The sequence below is a fragment of the Sorghum bicolor genome, chromosome 4 (assembly GCF_000003195.3).
Source record: "Sorghum bicolor cultivar BTx623 chromosome 4, Sorghum_bicolor_NCBIv3, whole genome shotgun sequence".
NCBI classification, from domain to species: Eukaryota; Viridiplantae; Streptophyta; class Magnoliopsida; order Poales; family Poaceae; genus Sorghum; species Sorghum bicolor.
The window spans coordinates 7,114,824-7,140,700 of record NC_012873.2 but is presented as its reverse complement, the minus strand read 5'-3'; the positions used below and the strand labels follow the sequence as shown (position 1 = coordinate 7,140,700).

Genomic DNA, 25,877 nt, shown 5'->3' with positions numbered 1-25,877 from the left:
TACGAGAGGAGGCACTCAGACCTTCTGCAAACCATCGGTCCCATTGCTCCTCTCTGTGTTCACGTAAACCGTCGATCAATCTCATTGCTAGCGAGCACTCTCTTTCCTCTTTTTATGCTTCCATGTCACATCACATCTTCGTCAATATTCGAATAGTTGGCTCAAAATCGTGTTGTTGGGGACGCCTTAAGGATTGAAAGTTTGAGTGAATGGCAAATAAGTAATTGCCAATAGAAAACCACATAAACATTCAACGGGAAATAACAATTTTTCTTGTATTGGTACTCCTATTTGTGGCAAAATCGTGCTTCCAGTCCATTTTCCACTGGGTACCCTTTTTCATTTGGGTGTAGAAACAACTAGAAGTTTGGGCTTCGAAATCGATTTCTCAAATCTTTCAGCTAGCCGACACGATTCTCATTTTTGAAAGAAGGTGGCTAAAGAAAATTATAAATATGTATAGGTTTCTAAAAAATAAATTGTTTTTTTACTGTCTAAAGAACAATTCAAAGGCTGCCCGTAAATACTTTTGTTTTTTTTTAAAAACACAAAGAGGAGATCACAAAGCAAGAATCGTAATAAGAAGGAACTATCCCCTGTGATTCTAGTCTAGTGTAAAAAAGTAAAATCAGTACATATTTGATTGTTTGACAGCGTTTAGTGATTTTGAAGAAAATCGAAATCGGATTCATTCACATAATAAAAAGCACTCATTTTAGATCATAGCATTACAACAGGAATTTATTATTACAGTCATAAAGTTTTTTTTTCATAAACCTCCAGGCTGTACACGGAAGGTTTTGCAAATGAAGCCACCAAATAACTTGAGGCTAGCGTTACGTTTTCACAAAATCCGTTGCTTTATTACAATTTATTTAAAAAGAAGGCCTTGTTTAGTTTACCCTAAAAACCAAAATTTTTTCAAAATTCTCCATCAAATCGAATCTTGCGGCACATGCAAGTATTAAATATAGATAAAAACAAAAACTAATTACACAGTTTATCTATAAATCGCGAGACAAAATCTTTTGATCCTAATTAATTCATGATTAGATAATATTTACCACAAATAAACGAAAATGCTACAAAATTTGGCCGAAGTCTATTTTTCTTCAACAGCGACTCAAACCTCGTGTCCTCCAGGCTCCTGGTCCTGGACCTGGATGGCTGATATCATCCAAACGCTCCTGCCCAAGCACGTGCACGGTGCACACCCTTTCCGTGTGGGCCTAATAAATCGGCCCACCTGTCAGTGAGTCACGGATCACGTCACCGGCTGGACACTTGGCTGCCACGAAAGCCACGGGCACGGCGCGCGGTTTCCCGCTGCCACCGACGCGTGGGACCCGTGGACGCTTGCCCTTTGACCCGCCTCGACGTCGGTGCCTCGCGTCCCTTCCTCTCCCACCGATCAGGCGAACAAGTACGCACGCGCACGCAAAAAAATAAAATAAAAAAAATTGTTTTGTTCTTGCGGCGACGAGGGCCCGAGGCGAGGCGAGGTAGGTTTTCGGATCCCTCTCCTCAATCCCCTCACGTTTCGTTTGGTTTCGTCTGTGTTCTTCCGCCGTCGATCCTGACGAGATCGTTTCGTCCTCTCTCTCCCCACGCGCCGCCGTCTGCCAGTTGCCGAGGAGTCGAGGAGGATCGCGGGTCAGGTACACACGTCCGTCTCCTTCCCTTGTTCGTATGATTTGTTGCTTCTGACGGCATCACGCGATTGGTTGTTTTTGCTGGAATTTTTTTTGTTATTTTTTCCCCATTAGGGTTGCGATCGATCTGTAGGGATTTGGATGCAAAACGTTGCGAGTTCCGGCCAGTTGGTTTGGCTGCAATCTCTCTCGCGCTCTCGCTCTCCCGTTGGTATCCTCGTTTGCGCGCGGCAAGGTTTTTGGGACCGGGGTTGAGGGCGCGTGTCCTTGAGATTCGTGCGGCCGCTGATTAGTCGACAGCTATGGCTATGGCATGGCATCTGGTCCGAGGAGAGAATCTGGGGGCTTTTGCCGCCGTGAGCCGTGGGGGCAGGGTGGTGCTTGGTTCGCTGCTTTGATGCAATCTTTGTCGCCACTTGTAGTATGGGTGATTTCTCCGTTTTGGTAGAGATATCTCCGTTTGGGTGTGAATCTGAAGATTTCAGTAGCGCTGTTTGTTTGTCTTCCGGGAAATGTGTCACTGTTTTAGTGACAGTTGTGAGAGTGATGGCCTGTCTGTTTATGGTGTTATCTGAAATTATGCTATAGGTCTGTATTTGTCTGTTTGATCTTACTATTGTGTATTTGCTGCTGCCATGTTTGGCCCCTCGGATGAAATCCTACACTAGATGGGACCATTATTATGGTCCCATTGCATCAGTCATTCAGTTGAGTTGTGCTATCATGCTGCGCACCGTTCTGGCCTTATCTATCCAATGAAAACTTCATACAGCATTTGCTTTGTTGTCCCTGATGGGCCACCGTGGAATAGAGATCTTTATGTGCACCTCTATGATACCCCATCACTGAATCTGCATCGAGACTACACAAGAAAGCTGGTCAGCTAAACTGGCTGACTGACTGACTTTATCCTCGTCGAGGACCGATTACGTCATGAAGAAACTACAGGATTGCAAGTGTGTTGCATGATGCATGAGCACACCACACATGCCATGGAATCGATTGCACTCGATGGCTTGTGCATACAATCTGTAACAATATAATTAAAGTTCATGCACCATTGAACCTATTATATTGTTCTCTGTCTTAGGCAGTGCCCCCGTTGTGGCCCACTCGTGTGCCGCCTCGTTGCTTTGTGGTTCAGTCAGGGAGGCAGCTCAAAAGGGAACGAAACAACCAATATATATGTTAATTGTTTGGATTCATGTCAGTGAGGGAGTACAAACCAGAAAGAGGGTGCTCTGCAAAATTGTACCATGGTCTTTGGAATCCTAGATACAAAGATATAGCATGCAAGTGCACCTAATGATTCATTTTCTAGGAAGAAGAGCGTACTTAAACCAATCCTTGCAAAAAGTGGGGTTTAAGTTCAGAAATTTCATGCCTTGGGACAGCAGTGGATTAATTTTGAATGTTTGACTAGTATGCTGGCTCCAATCTAGGTAGTGGCTGGATGCAATGCTATGTTTGAGTAATATATATATCATGGGGCACGGGCTTATGTTGTGCAAAGACGAGACATATTTCTATGTACACATATACTTGGATATCTAGTAAGAAATAAACTATCAGTTGGAAGATATATGTGCTATAATCATAAGCATACCAAATTACTTTTATCTATCTAGGTGTTGGAATACAATTTTGTGAAGGATCTTTTGCCATCAACTTCTGCTCAGCATATCTATAGAAATTTAGATCCAATCCTACTACAAATACAGATTAATCTTCAGTTTCTACTTGATAGTTTATCAGTTCATGACCAAACCTTTCCATTGAAATCTGCATATTTTGAAGGTCTTGCTGGTCCCACCAGTCAAAAAGCACTTGGTAGAACATAGGGTTGTTGCTGAAGATTATTTGTGCTCTGTTACAAGTCTTAATTCTAATCTGAGTACGCTTGTTACCATAAAAGCTAAAGGCTCGAGCTGTTTCTTCTTGGTTGTGTAAAAGCAGAGAATCAAAGCATGTTAGGGGCTATCAAGTGATCACTTCCTTTGGGGTTTGGTCATGGTCATGCATGGAAGCACTTCCCTAGGAGAGAATCCAAACTAGCTTTTGGCCCCTCAGTTTTTTACACGACTCCATGATTTGTATCTGCTTCTCCTTTCACTTCACCCAAGAGAATGGAATGGAAGAGAAGGCATATCATCCTATGGTTTTGAAACCTATATCTTCTTTGGTAGCATCTACTACCATGACTGCTAGTACTTGTAACTAGCACAGAACATAAAAGAAATGAAATAGATGGAGTAGATAAAAAGCGAAAGCAAATCCACTAATGTAAAGCCTCGAGGATGAGCATGATAAAGGGCAAGGGAAACAACACAGGAGATGTAAAACACAACTGAAAATTAAAGGGTTGTTCAAAGAGTTCTAAAGACAGTGGTCAACGCCACCCTTGAGGGCTACTACCCTCTTGTTTTTGCCCTGTCTTTATTGATATTCAGGCATTCTCACCAGTTATGCATCAGCTCCTCCCTTTGCTTTCTGCCCAGGAATCAATTTTCATCTCGTTTTCTGCATGGGGTGTTTCATTATGAGACAATGGCATCTTTATCTGCATTCGAAAATTCCCTCTTATAACGAAAAAGATAAAGCCTAGTTCTCAACACTTACAGCTCAGCAATCCAATTGGCTGTCTTGATTTGTAGTTTTTCCTTTTCTTTCTCTTCTGTCGCTTTCACCCATTTAATTTTGTATCATATAACCATGTGACCATCTGCCAGTATGCTTTTGCATTTAGATTAGACAAGAATGCACACCTATGTTGTGGACATGAGTAGAGACTGCTATTTTTAGTATACGTGGACAATGGTGTGTCTATCAGTAGCCTCTTGTTGATCAAAGTGAGGAACAACCTCGGGGCCCAAGTGGTATATCAATTCACGAGTGATTCTGAGTTTTTGCCAGCGCAGGTTATTTGCTGAGTGAGGTAAAATGCATTTGCTACTCAACCATATCATATTTGTTTAAAGACATTTGTTTTTCTTTGCCTGACCTGCATTATTGATTTTATTTAATCTTATCCAGGGGGTAGGGGTGGGGACTTTCTCTTATTTTTTTCTTTTTGCAACATTTGTTAGATTAACTTAGTTGAGAAGATGGTATGTTCTCTCTAGTGCTAATTTTGCTTTGTCACCTGCACATCCTGTTGTCATGTACTCCCTCCCTTCCAAATTATAAGATATTTTGGCTTTTCTAGATTCTAGACTAGATACGTTTCTTTTACTATCTCCTAAAAAAACATTGCCTTTTACTATGTATCTAGATATAGTGTATGTCTAAGTGCATAGCAAATGGTTTGTATCTAGAAATGACAAAACGTCTTATAATTTTTTTGAGCCATAAATACATCAGGGGAAGCCCCCACTGTTGGGATATAAATTATAATTTAGAATGGAGGGAGTAGATGTTTACATTGTTGGTAAGCTGCTGAACACTTTATGCCCCTTTCTCTCCTTGCATTTAGAATATTCACTTGGTGCTGCAGTGTCCCCATATTCATACTTGTTCCTTCTTATCCAGAAAATTAGCTAGTCCATTTCTGATCCATTCATTGGAGTTTGGCTGATACCTACTTTTCCCATTTTCTTAGAAATATTTCTCTAACAATTAATTATGGGACTTATTTCTCATATTGGTGATAGTATATGGTTCAGAAAAGTTAATTGTCGCCAGTTAATTATGGCTATATGTAAGGGACCTCTAAATCCATGGGAAATGGTGTTCGAGTTGAAAAGGGCTTGCTTACTTCAAGTTATGCTGAATAAATGATATGGGCCATGAGATTGTTGTTGATTGCTCGACAGAAATAGTTATAGCGCTGAGTTGATGTGATGGTTGCTTGGAATGGATTCCGTGGTCTTTTCTCAATAATTGATAGTAAAGGAAGGCGAAGTTAGCGTCGAATATCAGGAACAGGAATATCATTTTTCTTAGTTGCAGGAATCAAAGGTTATATATTGATAATAAGCATAGGTTCAGAATAATAGGCTCCATTCTCAGCATGAACACTTGCTATTTCCATCGGAATCTAATATATAGGTGCTAATTTTAGGGTTTGCTTTTCTTTCCATATATTTTATATGATTCTTGATTAGGTTTTCTACATGGACTCAGCGCAGCCTCTATAATTGTTCGACCTAGTGCGATAAGTTTTATTGTTGGCGTAGATTAGATTTTGCATCTTTTAGCACAGATGTGTTTGTGGTTTTGGAACAAGGTAACTAATTGGCGATGTATTATATCTTCAAAAAATAGGAAGACAGAGACAGAGAATCTGTCATTCAACATTTAACTGTATCGATTCAAACTGTGCCATGGAAACAGAGAATATTTTACTAATCACTAACATTTACTCTATACTAGTGTTGCTGCCTTATATTTTGGATGTGTTTTTTCTAAAACATATTCTGAGCACACCTACAACAGCTAGTGCATTCCTTATTTCCTAAGCACAAGAATACGAAGAAGTGCACATCCCTCCATCCCATGTCTCAAAAGATGTTGCCAAGGCAGGCTAAGATGCAGGGCAAAGGAGGCATTCAAACTCCCCATAATTCTTTTCCCTTTAATGGCTTTCTCTTCTTTTCTTTTCTTTAACTCCCCTCTTCTTTCTAGTTTTACGTGATTCCCTTGTTCTTCGCGGGCCAAAGTGCACTAAGAATCAAAGGCACAAAGATAGCTCACCCTCGGTTTCAGCATCCCCTCCACACTTCACTATAAATACCCCTGCACATACGCACCTTGCTGCATCACCATTTCACTTCATAGCACTTCCTAGGACCCAGCAACACAACAGCCGAGCTTTGTTTAGGTAAATTAGCTTTGTGTTAGCGTGTAACATCACATATATCTTCTTGGATTATGTTTTTGTTCTAGCTCTTTGATTGTATCTCCCTTAATCTGGTTGCCCATTTTTTTGCATTGTTTTGATAGTTTAACTACTGCAGGCAAGATGAACAGGAAGCCAGGAGACTGGGACTGCAGGTCGTGCCAGCACCTCAACTTCAGCCGTCGGGACATATGCCAGCGCTGCAGTGAACCACGCGGAGTTGCTGATCGTGGCAGTGGTGGTGGAGGTGACTATGCCAACTTCGGTGGCCGTGGCGGTTCCTCCTTCGGAGGTGGCTTTGGTGCTGGCTCTGATGTCCGCCCTGGTGACTGGTACTGCTCCTGCGGTGCACACAACTTCGCCAGCCGCTCCAACTGCTTCAAGTGCTCTGCCTACAAGGAGGAGGCTGCTGTAAACAGTGGTGCTGGTGGCTTTGATAGTGACATGTCACGCTCACGGGGCTATGGCTTCGGCAGCGGTGCTGCCCGTACCAACCGCCCCGGTTGGAAGTCTGGAGACTGGATCTGCACCAGGTGCGTGTTACTTAATTAACTTTATCCTTCCACCTTTGCTGAAAGATAAAGTTTGCTCTGTTCTATCTTATTTTCAGTTATGTGTATCTACAAACTTAGTAACTATTTCATGGACGGGCATACTCTTTCCATGAATCCATGTGGTTTTCTTATCGACTATGGATATGCACACGGTCTGATGGTAGTTGTGACCTTGTGTATGCTTATCTCTTGTTGTTATGCTACGCTTCCGTGTTTGGTGGCTTTATTTTAGAAAAAAAAAGGATTGTTTTATCAGCAGCATGCTGGAGTAAGAGACAACAGAATCATCTTATCTATGCTTTCTGTCTGCATGGATGATTGCAATAAACTAGCTTTTATATCTTCTCCAAGGAGTTGCTGATGTGTAGCTGGATGTGTTGTATTAGTGGATGAGTATTGAGTAGGTACGTGTTTTGTACTGGTGGGTTTTGTGCGACATGTGGGGATTGGTTGTCCTTATCACCATATATTTTTTTGGATGTCCTTATCACCATATTTCAACGTCATAGCACTCTGCCAGTATGTATTTTCCATGTTTCAGTTAGGTATTAGATTTGAGCTTCTCATGTCATGTGAATTCTGCTTTCTTAACCCTTGTGCGTGCCTGTCTGTGAATGTTTACAGGTCTGGATGCAACGAGCACAACTTTGCTAGCAGGATGGAATGTTTCAGGTGCAACGCACCACGGGACTCCGGTAGCGCTGCCATGACCTACGAAAATTACTTGTAAATTATCAAATCTTCCCTCCTTTTTCTGGCTGCTATCCATTTATCTGACCGAACGTGGGGTTGCTCCGTTTGCAGGCACTGAGGCGTAGGAGCCAAGTTTGCAGCGTCGTCGACGAAGCGGAAGCAGCAAGAAGAGAGGAGTCCTCAGCTCACATCATAAGAGAGTAGTAGATTTGCAAAAGACATCCTTGATGCTCTATTACTAGTTTTGTTCTACCCCTACCGTAATTTCTTTTAGATTTGGTTCGTTCTCATCCCCATTTGGGACAGTACCCCCGGACCTATTATGTTTGCTGTTTTATTTCCGTTGGTTCATCTCCGCATGTTTGCGCTTGGAATCGAGTCATGTGATGTAACCCCAAAACGCTTGCTTCACAAGTATTAACTAGTACTGTTGCTTCTTAATATCTCGGGGCGTTCATCTTGTTCATGTGTAACAGTATGGGTATGATCCTTGGTGTGTGAATTGCTCTGGCACCCCCATCATCTTCATCTGTTGAAAATCGTGGCCTTGGCCGCGAAGACACCAAGGACAAATACTGAATGCTGCTTAGAAGCGTTGTCAGGCGTAACTCATTTCATTGGTGAGTCAGGCACGAAACACCAATTCCAGCAGATGAAGAATCCAACATGTCCTCAACCTTTGTAGTTGTGATAACGTTTCGGTTTTGCTTCCGAGTTCCGAGTAAACACAAGTAGCTGTGCTTGACCTGTGGGCGGTGGTGGATAGCTAGCTATGCACGTGCAACGCAATACGTCGTGCGGCGAACCAAAACCTCCCGTCCCCAGGTCGTCTCGTGTGGTCACATGCATGCGGTGCTTTTGCCTCGCAGAGAAGCGCGCGCCAGCACGTGCGCACACACGACACACAACCTGGAGACCGCATCGGTAAAAAAAAAAACCAGCGGCAGCTCGTCGGTCTGTTTCTCTTCTGTGTTGCAATGCATGCTCTTAAGAGCGTGTGCATTGCATTGGATGCTCTTAATTTGAAAGAGTCTTTTGTGAGGCCATGCGCCCATGCCTTGTCTTTAGCTCTTTGCAGTTAAAGGCAGGAGGTGGTGGTTCCATGGCTCCATGAGCTTCCCCTGCACGACGCATGTGCCGCCCACCCCTGCCCAAGCCCAAGTGAGATTTGCTGCTGCTGGGTGCTGCTGGACGATAAGGGGCGCGGCGCATCCTGAGCGCGGCCGAGAGAAAAAGATCCCATCCCCATCCCAGTCAAAAGCGGCCCAGGTCGGCATCAGCATCAGCAGCAGCAGAGCAAAGGCGCGGCGGCCACGTCGCCGCCGCGGCGAGGGCATTGGCAGATGGCGGCAGGCCGGCTGAGCTAGATAGATTCCTTCTTCGATCGCCTCGACTCCCTTTGATTGAGGAGCCCTTTCTTTATACGTGCATGCACTGCCCTGCCCCGTCTGCCACTGCCCGCCCTCCGCTTTGGCTACTGGTCTGGTACTAGCTTTGCCCCCGCCGCGCGCGGCGGCTTCTTTTCTGCCTGCCTCGCCGCCTTTTATCGTGGCGACGTACTGGCGAGAACCCTGGGGCGCATCGCATCCAGACCAACAAAGCGCGGCCGCGGCCCGCACCCCGCAGGTAAGTAAAGGCGGGGAGCACTGTGGCGTTGCATGGTGCCTCGCTGCGCTGCCTTTGGACTTTGGAGGGGAGCGGCTGGTGTCCGGCAGTGCCCTGCCCGGTACCGGTACGGTGTTGTGTTGTCTCTTTTGCGGTGTCTCTTGTGCGGTTTCCTCCCTCGGCTCACCACCACGTCCACGAGCACAATGCACGGATTTTCAAGATGATGGGAGGGACCGCGCAGAGCCGCAGAGGATAGCTAGGACGGAGGGGGTCGCCGAGGCTTTTCGTCTTTTCCGGTGACGACTGACGACCACAGGCAGGCACCAGGGGGGCCGGCTGCGTCGCCTGCTTGCCTTGCCGGTACACCAAAAAATTTGCAAAATTTTTTAATTCCCCGTCACATCAAATCTTTAGACACATGTATGAAGTATTAAATATAGACGAAAATAAAAACTAATTGCGCAGTTTGGTCGGAATTGACGAGACGAATCTTTTGAGTCTAGTTAGTACATGATTGGATAATATTTGTCAAATACAAACGAAATTGGTACTATTCCTATTTTGTAAAATTCTTTGGAACTAAACAAGGCCTTAATAGGATTGAAACTAAGCATTGTTCAGCCGGACCTATATGTGTAAAACAAAAATCCTGCAGTGGAACAAATAAATTACATAAGTAATAAGTACATAAACTCACGGAACAAATGCCTATTCAGGTGAAACGAAGACAGCATGGACGAGCACTTGTGCAGGTTCCTGTCAAGTAGGGGTATGCGTATGCCTAGCAAGATGGCTCGTGTTAGCTGGAAGTGTAAAGTCTCGTTAAAAATATTTTTTTCTTTGGCAGGCCTTTAACAATAAGCTACCGGTTGGCCAATCCCTAATCTGAAGGAAAGGAGATGGCAAATGTTGTATCTGTGGGATATTAGAGTTAGTTAACCATATTTTCTTTGATTGTGTTCTCGCTAGAATGATTTGGCAATCTTAAAAGAAGTTTGATGTGAATTCTTCCTAGATCTCTGCAAAATTTTTTAGAAAAATAGCTATAGGGCAAGGGGCCTAGCCTTCTCGCTTATAATGTTCTTGTTTGCTGGCTACTGGCTTTGCCTGGACACTTTGGGTAACTAGAAATAAAATGGTTATTGAAAAAGTTTTCCCTAAGACGTCGTCTCATGTTTTATATGCTGCTCTATCCCTTATACACAAGTGGATGATGCTGCTAAAGGAAAGCGACGGATGGAGAATGTCCCAGGTAAAGGATATGGTGATCTGCTGGATGCGAAGTTTTAAGCCAAGCCTGGTGATACTAACTGACGTCCACGAAATTTGAATTTAGCTCTTTTAGTTGTTCTGTGTTATAAACTTAGCCAACTTTGTTTTCTTTTGGCACTGGTGTCTCCAGTTTTGTATCCAAACATTTCTTGTTTTCTTAGAAGCAGAGGCTTCCTCTTTTTTTTAAAAAAAAAAAGAAAAGAAAAAAAAACACTTGTGCAGGTTGTTTAATTTGCTGGGTTGCCAGTTGTTGCCGTATGATATTGGGCTTGTGTGCTGTTACCGGAAGAGAAGCAGGCCTAGCGGCCCCCGCGTGGGTCAACCGGCCTCTTCAGTGGGCCGTAAAATAACCCTTCCGCAACGCCGGCCCACTACGCATGAAGCCCGTCGTGGCGTTCGTCCGCAGCCAGTGGATGTGGATGTGTTTTTTTCCTCTTTCTTTTCAGCAAAAGTGAATGTGTATGCGTTGGATTTTTCGCCGCTGCGCGCAGGCCGGCAGGCGACACTATCAACCACAAGTAGGCTTTGTTTAGTTTATTCTTTTTAAAAAATAGTCGCTATATCATTTTTGTTTGTATTTAACAAATATTGTACAATTATAGATTAACTATGTTTAAAAAATTTGTATTGTAAATTATAAATAAACTATCTAATTACTTTTTATTTTTATTTATATTTAATATTTTATATATGTAACGTAAGATTCAATGTGATGAAGAATTAAAAAAATTTACAATTTTTTAAAAACTAAACAATGCCGTAGTCAGCCGGGTGGAGACGGCACACCGGACGCCTCCTTTCTCACTCATCGTCGTGTTGACCGTCTCGCGTGCAGGGCAGACCTTGTTTTTTTTTTTTTTTGGAACTGGCGAGCTTCAGCCTCATTCGCTGAAGCTTCCTCGATTCGCCGGCCACGAGGCCACGATGCCACCGGTGGTGATGCATTCCGGCCCCGCCATGGCCCACTGCCTTTTGCGGATTCTCTTGTCGCTCTTGATTGGGTTCCTTCACAGTCACGGGTACGGGGTACCCGTACCACCAACTCTCTAACTCTGACGGTCAATCGATCCGCTCAGGCCGGCAGCGGGGAGGTCTCGGTTGGTAGCTGCTGCGGGTGGAGTGCTGTTGCGGCAGCACTGATGCGAGCGGGGCTTGGGATTCAGATTGGTGCTTGTGGTGGGTGAGCGATCGGTTGCTTGCTTGCTTGCTCGCTCGTCTCTGAAACTGATGGATCGGGGAATCGCGCTGCCGGTGTCGTCGTCGTCGGCGGCGGCGGCGGCCATGAGGATGCACGCCATGTGTTTGTGGAATTGCGGCAGCCTGCACTGAGTCTTCCTGCAAGGGAGCGGCTGCTTCTGCGGCCTGATCTGAAGCCGGTTCTCGAAGCGAGGGAGCATGGACGTGGTGCAGGTGATCGCCTCGGCGACCGAGCTGGTCTCGGCGATGGTGTCCGCGGTCAGGGCACTGGAGCAGGCGGCGTCGGACCTCGCGGAGGCTCCGAGGAGGCTGCAGGTGCTGGAGGACTTCGTGTCCGACCTCGACGCGCTGACGGAGCAGTCGAGGCAGCGGCACGCGAACAAGCTGCACGCCCCGCAGCTGGACCGCCAGTTCCAGAGCCTGGGCAGGCTCATGGACCAGCTGCGCGGGAACATCGCCAAGGCCAGGAAGGTCCTGAGCGGCAGCGGCAAGGGCAAAGGGAAGGGGTTCGCCAGGCTGGTGCGGAGCTCCGTGACGGGTGACCCGCTCATGAGGTACGTCAGGCTGATCAGGGACGACCTCAACCAGTGGCTGGAGCTGCAGCAGCTGACCCAGAGCGTCGGCAAGGTCATAGCGTCGACCGCCAGGAGCACGCCGGCGTTGGTGAGGGTTAAGTCGGAGCATGGGTACCCGGTGTCGAAGAAGTGCAGCTATGTCAGGGAGCTGTTGGAGAGGGACGGGGCTCATCGAGTCGTCCTCATCGTCGGTCTCTCTGGTATTGGGAAGTCATGCCTTGCACGGCAAATTGCTTCTGATCCGCCGTTTAGTTTTGTGGATGGTGCGATTGAGATTGGTTTTGGGCGGTGGTGCAGCAGGGCAGCGTGTAATGGGAGCAGAAGCGAATACCATAAGCGCCTTGCTAGGAAGATCTGCACGTTCCTTGTGCAGATTGGCTCCATGACTGTCAAGGAGGAGGTTGGAAAAGATCTTGATGATGTCTGTTGCTTGCTCCAGACAGCATTGGTTGGAAGGAGCATGCTGATCCTACTTGATGATGTTTGGGAGCAAGACATTGTTGACCGCTTCACGAGACTATATGATAATGATTGCCGGTATCTCGTGACAACAAGGGATGAAGCTATCTACGAGATAGCAGAAGCTGAAAAGGTAGAAATATCCAAAGATGACATCAAGGAGATCAGCAGGGAAATTCTTCTCTATCACAGCCTTCTCAGTGTGGGAGAGCTTCCGGTATGCTTTACTCTTTGCCTTGATGGTCCTTCGTTAATTAGTTTCAGCCGTGTATCACATCTGTTAGCTTTCTTTGCTGATTCTAATTTGCATATGTTCATCTGCTGCTTTCACAAAGGTATCCCTGCTGCAAAAATCTCTACTTGTACATATGTTTTCATTTCAAGCTTAATCCTATTCTGTTAACAACATATTTTCTTAAGTAACATCATGTTTAGCTTCACAAATATGCTCAGTATTTTTTACATACATATATGTTTTCTTTCAGTAGTTATGCAAATACTTGCAAAGTAAGACATGTTAGAAAAAGATACATCTAGAATAACGAAAAATTCTAAACACCATGGCTTTTTGATGTTTAAATTCTGTATACTTCACAGCCTGTTGCAGAAGTTTTGCTGGATCGTTGTGGTCACCATCCCCTTACAGTTGCTGTCATGGGCAAGGCTCTCAGGAAGGAGACCAGAGTGGAAAAATGGGAGAAAGCCATATCCAACCTCTCAACATATGCCACTTGTGCACCTGGTCCAGTTTCATACGTCAATGAGAAAGACGTGGAGACTACGTTGACCATATTTGGATCTTTTGAGTTCAGCCTAGAAGCAATGCCAGAAAATTCAAGAAATTTTTTCATGGCTCTCGCAGCTATCTCTTGGGAAGAACCTGTTCCAGAGGCTTGTCTGGAATCCATTTGGTCAGCCCTTGAGCAGGGCGGTCTGTTCTCTCTCGTGGTTTCAAAATTAGTAGAAGGATCACTCATTATCAAACTGGAGGACCAACCGTTGTATCATATGCATGACATGGTTTCACTTTACCTTGAGAACAAAACAAATGATGTTGCTCGTGCTCTTTTATCTGAATCGATTTCTTATTATGCAGCATTAGTGGCTCCTTGGCTTTTTGTTTTTGGCAAAGAGTGTATGAAAAGGCCAGCCGAACAGAAGATGGGATCATTCTTTTCTCTGCTAGAATTCATGGAGATCGAGATTTTATTGGTAAACACAACTCAAGCTCTCATGGCATGCAGGTCCCTATCTGAATTTGAGGCAAGCAGTCTTGGGTTCAGCAAAATACTTGGCCCTAGGATAGCAGAGATAATTTCAGTAGGGTCACCAGATCTCATTTTTGCAGTCACTACGGCAATTACAGTTATATTTTTCCAAGCAGACTATATAAATCTTGCTCGGTCACTTGAAACAGCAGGTTCCATAGATAAATTAATTGATCTTCTTGGTGCCTGCCAAGATACTTCAACTCTAGCCAACTTGTCTTCTGTTCTGGCCAAGATATCTGAGCACGTTGATGCCACAGTTGCTGATGGAATTTTATCAAGAATTCCCATGGATCGAATTGCAGATCTCTTGTCTGTAGAAAATGAGCAGTGGCATGAAATTGTGTTTACAACACTTGCATCTCTGACAAAGGTTGGAAAATTGAAGGCTGTTGAGACCATGATTGAATCAGGAATTGACAAGAAACTTCTTGTGCTTCTGGGCAATGGATCTGAGATCTCACAGCACCACGCAATTATCACGCTAAAAACATTCTGTGAACTTGGTGCTCCACTTCAAGGGTGCATGGGGCCTGCAGTGCTGCTTCATTTGCCCTGGCATGCTCGGATCAGTTTGGAAAGATTTGTTTTATTTGACAAAAATGCATCTCAATCACCAAAGCCTCAACAATCACTTGAGGTGATTCTTCATAAGATCCTTCAGAGAGACAACAAAGATATCATTGAAGACATCCAAGGTTTATTATCTCTTGCTGAGAGGGCAAACGATACAAGGGTGCAAGATCTCCTTTTGGGAAGCAATCTGTTTGATAGGTTGGCTTTGCTGCTACAACGTAAAGAGGTCGAAAACAACCAGGTGAGGTCGCAGACCGCCTTTTTGGTGATGAAATTGGCCTGCACTGGAGGAGAGCCATACGTCCATAGGTTCCTGGAGCTTAATATTGTTCACGAGCTCATTGACATGATGCAGTGCAACATCGACGAGCTCCAGGATTCAGCATACTACGCTCTCCATCAGATCGTCTTTGCAAAGGGTGGATCCCTTGTCTTGCAAAGATTCCTGCAACTTGGAACCATAGAGAAACTGGTGAACTTGCTCGACCGCAAGTCTTTGAAGACCAAGGATCTAGCCATGCAATTCCTGGTGGACATTGCGGAGGTTGGAACCAAGCCCTGCATCGAGAGAATGCTCTCTTCTCAAGTCGTCGAGAAGCTTGTGGCCCTTGAGAAAGCTGGCGATCCTTTCGGCGGCGCAGTGTCAAGGTACATCCAGGGACTGAACATGTGCAAGAAACTCCAGACTGCTGAGAGGGCCGTGATGAAGCAACATATTCTGAGGAAGGTCCGATCAGCAGTGAGAGGTCATAAGCTGGAGGCCAGCCTAGTAGCTTCTGTGGAGGCCTCCATCGCTGAAGGCTCCAGAGGAGCCAGTAGTAGTAGTAGGAAAAAGAAATAAGCATTTTGCTGCGCTTTTCAGCAGTCAAGATAATCACTCATTGATGTAAATATATATAGGTCTCTGGACATTGCTGATGTTTTATTCACACTGGTAATTCTTCATGACCTTGTTGGCATCTGGCGTTACTTGGTCTTTGTCAGATGTGGGATTTTAGCACTGACAACTGAAGAAATCAGAGGTCATAAATGGAACCGAGTGATATCGACGTATTTACTCGGCATTGGCAAAAGAACGCACCTCATCTGGTGACAGAATGGTTCGTGTCCCGTGTTCAGGTACTCTTCGAGTCTTGTCCCGTGTTCCCTGTTATAGTTAGTGCCGTATTTGCTTTCCTATCCCAGCAGAAGCAGGCTACAGCGAAGGATCAGGAAGACCGCCTCGCCAACCGGGGCAAGAACATTCTGAAAACAGGAGAAGCAGTTGCATTTTGGGCTAGGTAACAGAAGACAAGACCAGTTCAACAAATTGGGCCGTTCACAAGTGGAGCCACGAAATGCTCTGCTTTGTGCAGCGTCTAGTAACCTTGCACAGTTTTTCTGCCTTCAAAGGCACATGCTCTCACTCTCTCACCTATTAGATTCGCATTGAAAAGTGTGCAAACACACATCTCAATGCAGTTTCGCTTTAAAATATGTGTTTATACATTTCTCAATGCGAATCCAATGGGTGAGAGAGTGAGAGCATGTGCCCTTGAGGGCATAAAAAACTTTACCAACCTTGCTCTGTTTCTGTTCTCAAGAAATGATCCCATTCTTGCACACAGTGACACACAGATGTTTGACTGAACAATGAACCACTGCGACAATGTAGAAGTAAAATTAACCAAGCAACAAGGAATTAATAATGTCAATTTGATATTCACTTTACTCTCCACGCAGAAGTAAAACACTATCACTATGTCGCCAAAACCACCTGGATACTTCTCCACAATATCATCAACCAGATCAAGTTGGTTCGGTCAGCATCCACTACTTTGTTCAAGCTAAACCATCCTCGAAGCAATAATCCGGATTTCTAAATTTTAGCTACTGCCTACGGGCTTGTAAAAAGTTATAAACTTTCATAATGATACACATGTAAAAGTCTCGCCAAGGAGTGCGAGGACGGGTCCTGAGGAGCAAGGCGGCGTCTCCGGTGACGGCGGAGAGCCAGAACGCGTTCATGCATGCTCGCCAAGCACGCCGTCGCGCTGCTTAGCGAGGTTTATACTAGCTAATAAATGAGAGGGCTTCTTCGTAGTATAGGGAGAAAATGTTGCTGTACTTGTGTGGATGTGGAGAAAATGTTCCATTTTTGAGTTATTATGACCTCTTATTTCTTCAAGTGGACGTGGTCTTCAGCAGTCAAGCGTTCATGCTAGCCAAAGCTTCTGTTTTGCTGACAGTTCAGTGGAAGGAAGCATGGCGCCTTCAGGCTATTTCTTGACGGAGTCTATGAGAGAACAATTTAAAATAACATTTTGTGATATGTTTTGTTTGGCTTGGAAACAAATTAACTTTTTGAGTAGTTAGCCTGGATCACTTGATGAGAAGCATTTTCCTCATTGTTTAAGTATCTTCTTGTTCAAGATAAATTCGTATATATGTGAAGATACTAGGTTTCGCATAATCTCATATTTTCATTTAATCAATGCATATGTCTTGTTTTGACATATTTCCTGCAGTCGCACATGCATTTTTTTTCTTTTTCCCACCAGTTTATACTATGTGTTGGAACTATTAAATGTGTTCATTTTCCTTTGGAGCAACTACCGGGTTCAATTTCTCAATTTCTTGTTGTGACTTATGCATGTTGGCATATCATATATATAAAAAAAGGTCACATTCGTAAATAAATGAATGTCAGTTTTCATGAACACGTGCGGCACTGTATAGTATATACTAGTTTGCTTAATAAGCAAACCTTCTCTTTTTTTAAAAAAAATGGATTCTTAAAAATGAACTTATCTATAGCTTGTGCTAGAGATTTTTTTTTGTTTCAACTTCGTGAAGAAATGCTATTTATAGCAGAATTGCAGGTAGACAATACATTATAAGGAGAAATCTGTAATGGCATGACCATGCTGCATACACGTAGTTATTTATTTACTAATATAAATAATAATAAGCGCACGCACAAATTGCAGGGGATGAATCGTGATCGTGAGAGCGCGTGGGCATGGCAGCCGCCTCCTTGCTCAGTTGCTCTTGGCCATTGACTCGTGCTGCCCCAGGAACGGCGCGTCGGCGTTGGCGTCGCTGCAGTAGAGGCAGGGGTGCTGCTGGAACCCCTGCTCGCCGAGCACCTCCCTGGCGCGGAGCACCACCTCCCGGTTGCTCATCGGCGCCGGGTGTGCCGCCAGCACGGCCTGCAGCGCGGCGCTGAACGCCCCGCACGCGCTGCCGCCGCCGGCCGCCGCGACGTCCGCCGACGTCTCGTCCGTCTGGCACCCGCTCAGCAGGATCCCGGCGTCGTCGTCGTCAGTGCGCGCGGCGGCGCCGCTGCTGTTGCCGTGGTGGCGGTGGAAGCGGAACTTGGCGCTGGCGTCGGCGCCGAAGAGCGCCACGAGGTGGTCGGCGACGTGGTGCGACGCCGACGCGCCCACCCCCGACGCGCCCGACAGGTGGCCAAGCACCGCGGCGTACGGGAGGAACCGGGCGGCGCGCGCGCCGCCGTGGAGGTAGGAGTCGGCGGCGGCGGTGGTCGGACCGATCTGCTCCTTCTCCTGGTCGATGAGGCCGCCGCTGTGGCACGAGTCGGACACCATGGTGAAGGTGGCGCCTCGCGGCAAGCGATCCACCAGCTCCCGGAAGTCCACGTCTGCGTGCATGCAACCATGTCAGTCAACGAACGACGACGCCGGCGCCATGCGTGCATGGGGAGTGCATAGGCAAGGCACGGACCTGTGATGAGGTTGAAGTCGCAGGGCACGATGGCCTCGTCGTCGCGGTCACCATGGCCGCTGCCGGTGACGACCGGCGGGACGAGCGTGCCGTGGCCGCTGAAGTGGAAGAAGAGCACGTCCCCGGGCGCCGCGCGCGCCACCATGTCGGACAGCGCGCGCCTGACACCGGCGCCGGTCGGGATCGTGCCGCCGCCGCTGTCGTCGTGGTCGTCGGTGAGCACGGTGACGTTGGCCGGCGCGAAGCCGAAGCGGTCGAGGAGGACGGCGCGCATGGCGTGGACGTCGTTGATGCAGCCCTGCAGCTCGTACTCTGTGCCGGCGTAGTTGCACCCCACCAGGGTGGCCAGCATCTTCTTCTTCCCCCCGTCCACCTCCATTGCTGTCTTCTTCTCTAGCTCTGGATCTACCGCTGGAGCGTGCTTCAGTGAGATGAGATATCGATTTCTGCCTCCGTTATGTGTATATATATATATATAGGCTGCGTGATCACCAGTGTTCATTGAGTACGAGCGTTGTCTTGTCTTCATGTCTTGGTTCATCTGTTGCAATTGCTTGCCTTGTGGATGCAAGCTAATAGGGAACTTTGGACTTTGGAGTAAAGCAAGCAGCTGGACTGGACTGGAGGTGGCTGCCACATGCCATATCCCAGTGGAGATCGACCAGCTGCGTGTGCTCGATCGGCTTGCATGCACACACTTGCACTTGCAGTCGATCAGATCACAGATGGATGAACCATCACGCACAAATTCATCCCAACCAGGCAAAGACGTACTGTAAGATTAAGCACGATCGAATGCATGGTTAGGCGAGAAAGATTTCATGAAGACGACAGCTCGTCGAACCGAGAATGTACGTACAGGAAGAAAACGAACGAACGAACATCCATCGTCCGTTCATCATCTGGCTGAGACGTCGGCCAGCAATTAGGTCGATCGGTCATCAACGGTCCTTTGAAGCCGGGACCTTGCGTGCAAGAAATGAATTTGCAATCCTGGCCAGCCCCTTCAAAGTGTACTATATATATATGTAATAAAATATGATTCAACAGTAGCCGGTTTACATTTACTTCCGAATTAAGATCACCAATATTTGCTTTTTGAGCTTTTTCTTTTTCTTTTTGGAAATTATGGCTTTTTGAAGTTTCATGGTGATGTGACAACCTGTTGTGTGTGAACGTTAGAGCGTGGAAACCTCTTTCTTTTCCTAATAATTAAGCATCGTTATGCTGGTTTGAATCCTCATTTGTGAGTAAGAAGATGAAAATTATTTCTCTTATCTAAAAAAACTATTATTTGAATTATGTAACCTTTTTGCGAATATATATGGTCTCCCTGTCATATAATTAATTAGTGTAAGACTACACGCAAGTCCTTGCCTTCAGGTTGCTTCCACGCCGATCTAAACCTAATCCATCTTTTGTTCCTTGTAACAAATACTATAAGTTCTTATTAGGGATGGGGAGGCCCGCCAAGTCCCACTAATGTAGCAGAAAAAAACGCATACATATATATGTGCAGCTCAAGTCTATAGAGCGGCTCCTATAGCCCTATACCACTTTCGGGGAAGAGAGAGAGAAATGGTTCCAATTAAGCAACTCTAATAATTGATCTATTTGGATGGAGTAACTAAGGCCTTGTTTAGGGGGTATTTGGGACTGCTCCACAAACTCTGATCCACAAACTCCATCGTGGAGCAGCTCCATAAAAAACAAACTCCATCGTGGAGCAGCTCCACAAAAAACTAGAGTTTGTGGAGTACCTCTTTAGGTGTTCTCACAACTCCACCATTTTTTTCTCGAGTTGAGTGCGTGGAGCTAAAACCGTTAGGCTAAAAAACGTGGAGCAGAGCTGAAAAACATGGAGCAGAGTAGTCCCAAACACCCCCTTACTTCCAAAAAAATTTCCAAGATTTTCCGTCACATCAAATCTTTGGATGCATACATAGAGCATTAAATATAGATAAAAAAATTAACTAATTGCACAGTTACCTGTAATTTGCGAGATAAATCTTTTAAGCTTAATTAGTCTATGATTGAAAATTAATTACCAAATACAAAGAAAAGTGCTACAGTAGTCAAAACCAAAATTTTTTCCTAACTAAACAAAGAACGAGTAGTACGGAGTACAACTAGGTAATAAGAGCATCTCCATTAGGAGTCCTCAGATTAGAGTCCCTACTTTTGATATGAGGTCTTCTTCTATTTTAGGCCCTGTTTAGTTTCTCACCCAAAATTTTTTCATCCATTCCATCAAATCTTTGGACACATACATAGAACATTAAATATACATAAAAAATAAACTAATTACACAGTTTGGTTAAAAATCGCGAGACGAATCTTTTAAGCCTAGTTACTCCATAATTAGCCTTAAGTGCTACAGTAACCCACATGTGCTAATGACAAATTAATTATGCTTAATAGATTTGTCTTACAGTTTTCTGACGAGCTATGTAATTTGTTTTTTTATTAGTTTCTAAAAGCTCATTCCGACATCTTTCCGACACATCCGATATGACACCCAAAAATTTTTCATCTCCAATCTAAACATGGCCTTAGAGAATTTCATTTTTCAACTGCACTCTAGTAGTGTCCATAAAATTTATTCTGGTAAAGAATGACATGTGTGACCTATTTGTTATCCTATTTTTTTTATCTTTTTTCTCATTGAGTAACTTGCTTTGTCTCACCAGATCCGGGCGGTGTCTCACCAAATTCCGAATCCGAGCGAGGGCCCCCACCAAGGAGGATGGCCACATTGCCAAACCCTAAATCCGAGCAAGAGGGCAGCCCGCTAGGGAAGGGAGTCACTGAGGATATCGCCAAATCCGACAAGAGTGCTCTGCTAGGAAAGGCGGCCGCCAAGGAGGATGGTCAGATCCGGGTGAGCCATGAGAGAGGAAGGCACCGCAGGATGAGGAAGGCACCACAACTAAGAAATTATTTTGCGAAACACTATTCAATCATTAACATAGGCGATCATAAAATCTAACCCTCTTCTAAAATATGTGAGGATTTTCGGAGGCGATCACTTTATTTACAGTGACAATCACAAAATAACTGTCTCTTAAAATGGATTTTCAGAGGCGGTAACTTTATTTACAGAGATGGTCATAAAATAATAATCTCGCAAAATCCATTAACCGTCCCACAACTGAGGCGCTTTTTTGCCCTTAAGGGCATGTGCTCTCACCCTCTCCATCGTGGATTAAAATTGAAAAGTATGCAAACACACATCTAGAATTTACGAATCTAATGGCGAAGAGAGTGAGAGCACATACTCTCAAGGACACATTTAACTTTATCGTCTCATAATCTCAGCTCACAGTAGCTTTTCCACAACTCACAACAGCTTCTTCAAAGGCATAGCTCAACTAAACATGGTTTTAGTAGAGACCTGTTAGAGTTGATTTTTTTTCTTCAGCTCATATAAATGGCTTTGAAGACTTAAGTAGAGGCAATGTTGGAGATGGTCTAATACATGACAACAGATTGAAACCAAGGCAGTAACTCATTGGCTGAATAGTCAAACATTTTTTTGGTCGGCTACGGTCATGAAAACGTTGGACCCACACTGAGGCCTTATTAGTTCACAAAAAATTTTCAAGATTCTCCGTCACATAGAATTTTGCGACACATGCATAGAGTATTAAATATAGATAAAAATAAAAACTAATTGTACAGTTTATCTGTAAATCGCGAGATAAATCTTTTAAATCTAGTTAGTTCATTATTAAACAATATTTATAAAAAAATAAAAAATGCTACGGTACCCAAAAAAAAAATTAAAACTGAGTTCCATTGCACATATGGTTTTCGGTCTTGTGTACTTATGCAGTACTGACAGCATGCAATGCACACCCGTTACCAGCCAGTAGTATTTTTTCTCACAATAAATCAGCCAACAGTAATTTCAGTCTTAACTTTTCAGACCAGCGAACCTCGTCTCTCCGAGACTCTCGCACATACTTTTTTTAAGTCATGTTTAGATTGGAAATAAAAAAATTTTGGGTGTCACATCACATGTGTTGGAAGGATGTCAGGAGGAGTTTTTAGAAATTAATAAAAAAACAAATTACATAGCTCGTCAGGAAACTGCAAGACAAATCTATTAAGTATAATCTGTCATTAGCACATGTGGGTTACTGTAGCACTTAAGGCTAATCATGGAGTAACTAGGCTTAAAAGATTCGTCTCGTGATTTTCAACTAAACTGTGTAATTAGTTTATTTTTTACCTACATTTAATATTCCATGCATGTGTCCAAAGATTCGATGGGATGGATGAAAAATTTTTAGGTGATGAATTAAACAGGGCCTTAGTGAGGCCTTGTTCAGTTTCCAAAATTTTGGATTTTTTAGCACTGTAGCACTTTTGTTTTATTTAACAAATATTATTTAATCATAGACTAATTAAGTTCAAAAGATTCATCTCGCGATTTGCAGGCAAATTGTGTAATTAGTTTTTATTTTCATCTATATTTAATGTTTTATGCATGTGCTGCAAGATTCGATTTGACGAAGAATGTTGAAATTTTTTGAACCTAAACAAGGCCTGAATGTATCTCTCCCACACACTAGCTAGCTAGCTACCTCTATATGCATGCAGCACACTTTTATTAGCTACCGAAAACGGCGGTTTTACTGAGTGTCCAAGGCATTCAGTAAAGCCTCAAAAACACTTAGCAAACCCGTTACTCGGCAAAAAAAAAAAGCATCGACAAAAGGCATTTTGCTAAGTATTTTTTGTCAGACACTCAGCAACAACTTTATCGAATGTTAAAAGGACACTTGACAAAGAAAAACACTTAAGCAAGATAAAAATAAAAAATTCAAAAAATAGCCAAAAAAATTAATCAGAGGAGGCGTGCACTAACCAGCGCCTGTCCGTCTCTATCAAAGTCGCAAGTCACGTTATATTTTTCGCGCAAAATTTATGGCTATGCAGCCGACCAGTGGGATTCAAACCCACGACCTCGTTCTCTTTGCGTGTAACTCCCTCTACCACTGTACCACACAATCACATGTGTCTAGAGTCTCCTTTGGTTTCCCACAATATTATTTGTACTGCTGAGGAACCGCAAGGAAAGCTCTGAAGGTGAGCACAAGCCCGATGACCTGTCAAATGTGGGGATTCGATCCCTTTCTAAACTTTCATTCAAATCTGCATCCTCTATACGGTTTTACGAAGTAGCTACTTGTAAGACTGTAAGGACTATGATGGTAGTACTGCAAAACTACGTGTGTGTATATATAATTATATATAGGTTTACCTGGAAACAACGCAGCATTGCTAGCGCTTCTGTGACCTGTGCCCATGAGAACCTACAGTCAGAAGAAGAGGCGTTTCAGCAGTGAGCTTCTTGTTCACCAAAAAAAAAAAAAAAACCGAGGCATCGGGCCCTTGCTTTCGTGCTTATCACACAACGAGCCATCACTAACCGTGGCAGACCGCAGCAGCGGCACCAAGCCGATGCGCTGCGCGCCTGCGGGAGTGCGGGGGGCCGTTGTTTGCCCTGTAGGCGCTCCGCTCCTCGACGAGCCTGCTCCGTGCCCGTGGAAGAGCTCGCCCAAACCGGCCACCACCCTTTTGCTACCAACTCTATTTTTTTAACTAATCGTCGTCGGCCGGTCAGTGGTTTCCAGGCAAGCACTTCACTTTGCCCTGCTCGCGGCTGCTCTATGCTTTCCACGGACACCATCATTTGATCGCTCCCATGTCCGCCACTCTGCCAACTTTCTCGAAAATCTACCGCCACTTTCCGCGCTATATATTTGCTTTGTCATTCACTTTGTTCGTTGGATCGTCGGACGAGTTGGAAGCTCGATCGATGATGATGGCCGGGCTGCAGAGGTCGGCGCAGACCTTCAGGAGGTCGGGCTCGTCGGGGCTGGTCTGGGACGAGCGCTTCCTCACCCAGGAGGACGACGCCGGGCGCCGCCGCCAGCCGCAGCAGCCGGAGCTGCGGCACTCGAGGAGCGTCGGCAGCGTCGCCATGCTGCCGCGGCGCGGCGGCGGCGGCGGCAAGGTGGTGGATGTGGATCGCGACGACAAGAAGAGGAAGCTGCCGGTGCTGGCCAGGCCGAATCACAGCAAGGCCAAGGACAGCCACCACCGGAAGCAGCAGGAGCTGGTGGTGGTGCCTGGCACAGGCAGCAGGAAGCCGTTCCGGACGGCGAGGGACGTGGCCCCGAACAACGCCGAGCCGCCGTCGCCGAGGGTGCCCGTCGGCTGCTGCGCGCCCTGCGCCATCTTCAGGGACGCCGGCGCCGGCGCCGGTGGTGGCTCGTCGTCGTCGTTGCCGCGGCGGGCCAAGAAGCGGTAGGAAGATCACCATGTTTTTTTTTCTTCATTCACGATCGTCGAATCCTCTGGACACGAGAAGTGTAACGGAGCGAGCGGTTATTACGTGCGATTTCAGGCCCATAAATCTCTCTCTGATTCTGAATAAATTTTTACGTTGTGATGAATAATCTGTTCAACCAGGCCCCGATCGAGGGACTTACCGAACGTTGCTTTTCATGCCTGGCATACTTTTGAACCACAGGTGTTTGGTTGTACTATAGTATTTTGTTTTGACAATTAATATTTAATTATGAACTAATTAGACTTAAAATATTGGTCTCGTAAATTATTAATCTATATTTAATATTTTATATATATATCTAAATATTCAATATGATAGCGGATGAAGTTTATCATGGAGGCCTGACTTCTCACTCTCGTTGATTTGCTTGGAAGTTCAAGATAAGTGATCTCACATCCGGTGCGCTTTAAGCGACAGGCAAAATTGCTACGGGGACCTTTCGTCGTTCTCAAATCTCAATCTCTTGCCAGCACCAAACGTTCACATGGCGTCGAAGTGTGAGCGCGTTGGAGATGCGCAACTAGCCTTATCCAACAATAAACCTTTACACCAACACTGTTAGATGTTGGAAGATTCAACGGCATCCACGGAGCCGGATTATGCCTTAAGGTCACTCACAATGTAAGCACAGAATCCAAAACAATTAATTACATATTATTTATGGTGTATTTTGCTAATGTGGCAGCATATTTATTGAAGAAAGCGATAGAAAAAATAAGACTCCAAGTCTTATTTAGACTCTAAGTCCACATTATTCGAGGTAATAAATAACTTTAGACTCTATGATAGAGTCTGCATTGTGATTGCCCTTAGCAACATGTTGTTTTGTTGGGTTGTCTTGGCTGTAAACAGTTCATGGTGGAAATAACCACTTACCGTTAGGTCATTAGGTGACACATATACATATGGGATTTTATTTAGAGTTAAATACATTAGCAGCCTTAAACATGTGTGGCGCTGTGCCATTTAGATCCACGAATTCTCAAAGTCGAAATTCGACTGCCTAAACTTGTAAAATGGTGTGCCCATGGAGCTTGCCACGTCGTGCATTTCCCCAAACTCGTCGGCCACCTCCTCGCACACCAACGGTAGGCGC

At 45.0% G+C, this 25,877-nt stretch overlaps 4 protein-coding genes across 10 annotated transcripts; 3 read left to right on the top strand and 1 right to left on the bottom strand.

The window, feature by feature from the left end:
- Positions 1,362-8,190, top strand: LOC110434870 (RNA-binding protein cabeza). Of its 7 annotated transcripts, none has more exons than XM_021459664.1 (5): positions 1,362-1,502; positions 1,627-1,658; positions 6,608-7,022; positions 7,668-7,738; positions 7,848-8,190. In XM_021459664.1, exons 3-5 carry the CDS (start codon positions 6,613-6,615, stop codon positions 7,859-7,861), a joined length of 495 nt encoding a protein of 164 aa, XP_021315339.1. In that variant the 5' UTR covers positions 1,362-1,502; positions 1,627-1,658; positions 6,608-6,612; the 3' UTR covers positions 7,862-8,190. The 7 variants fall into 7 exon arrangements, with proteins under 7 accessions (XP_021315339.1, XP_021315338.1, XP_021315335.1 ...); XM_021459663.1 differs by having other exon boundaries at positions 1,627-1,666; positions 7,668-7,769; XM_021459660.1 differs by having other exon boundaries at positions 1,370-1,502; positions 7,668-7,769.
- On the top strand, positions 11,479-15,650 carry LOC8071660. Its single transcript, XM_021459720.1, has 2 exons — positions 11,479-13,064; positions 13,445-15,650. The coding sequence occupies exons 1-2, from the start codon at positions 12,012-12,014 to the stop codon at positions 15,530-15,532; spliced, it is 3,141 nt and encodes a 1,046-aa protein (XP_021315395.1). The 5' UTR covers positions 11,479-12,011; the 3' UTR covers positions 15,533-15,650.
- Positions 17,522-19,158, bottom strand: LOC8082931 (metacaspase-9). Its single transcript, XM_002451701.2, has 2 exons — positions 18,418-19,158; positions 17,522-18,334 (listed from the first exon to the last, which is right to left on the bottom strand). Exons 1-2 carry the CDS (start codon positions 18,956-18,958, stop codon positions 17,712-17,714), a joined length of 1,164 nt encoding a protein of 387 aa, XP_002451746.2. The 5' UTR covers positions 18,959-19,158; the 3' UTR covers positions 17,522-17,711.
- LOC8071659 (uncharacterized protein At1g15400) lies at positions 23,878-25,018 on the top strand. Its single transcript, XM_002453466.2, has one exon. It carries the CDS (start codon positions 24,131-24,133, stop codon positions 24,737-24,739), a length of 609 nt encoding a protein of 202 aa, XP_002453511.2. The 5' UTR covers positions 23,878-24,130; the 3' UTR covers positions 24,740-25,018.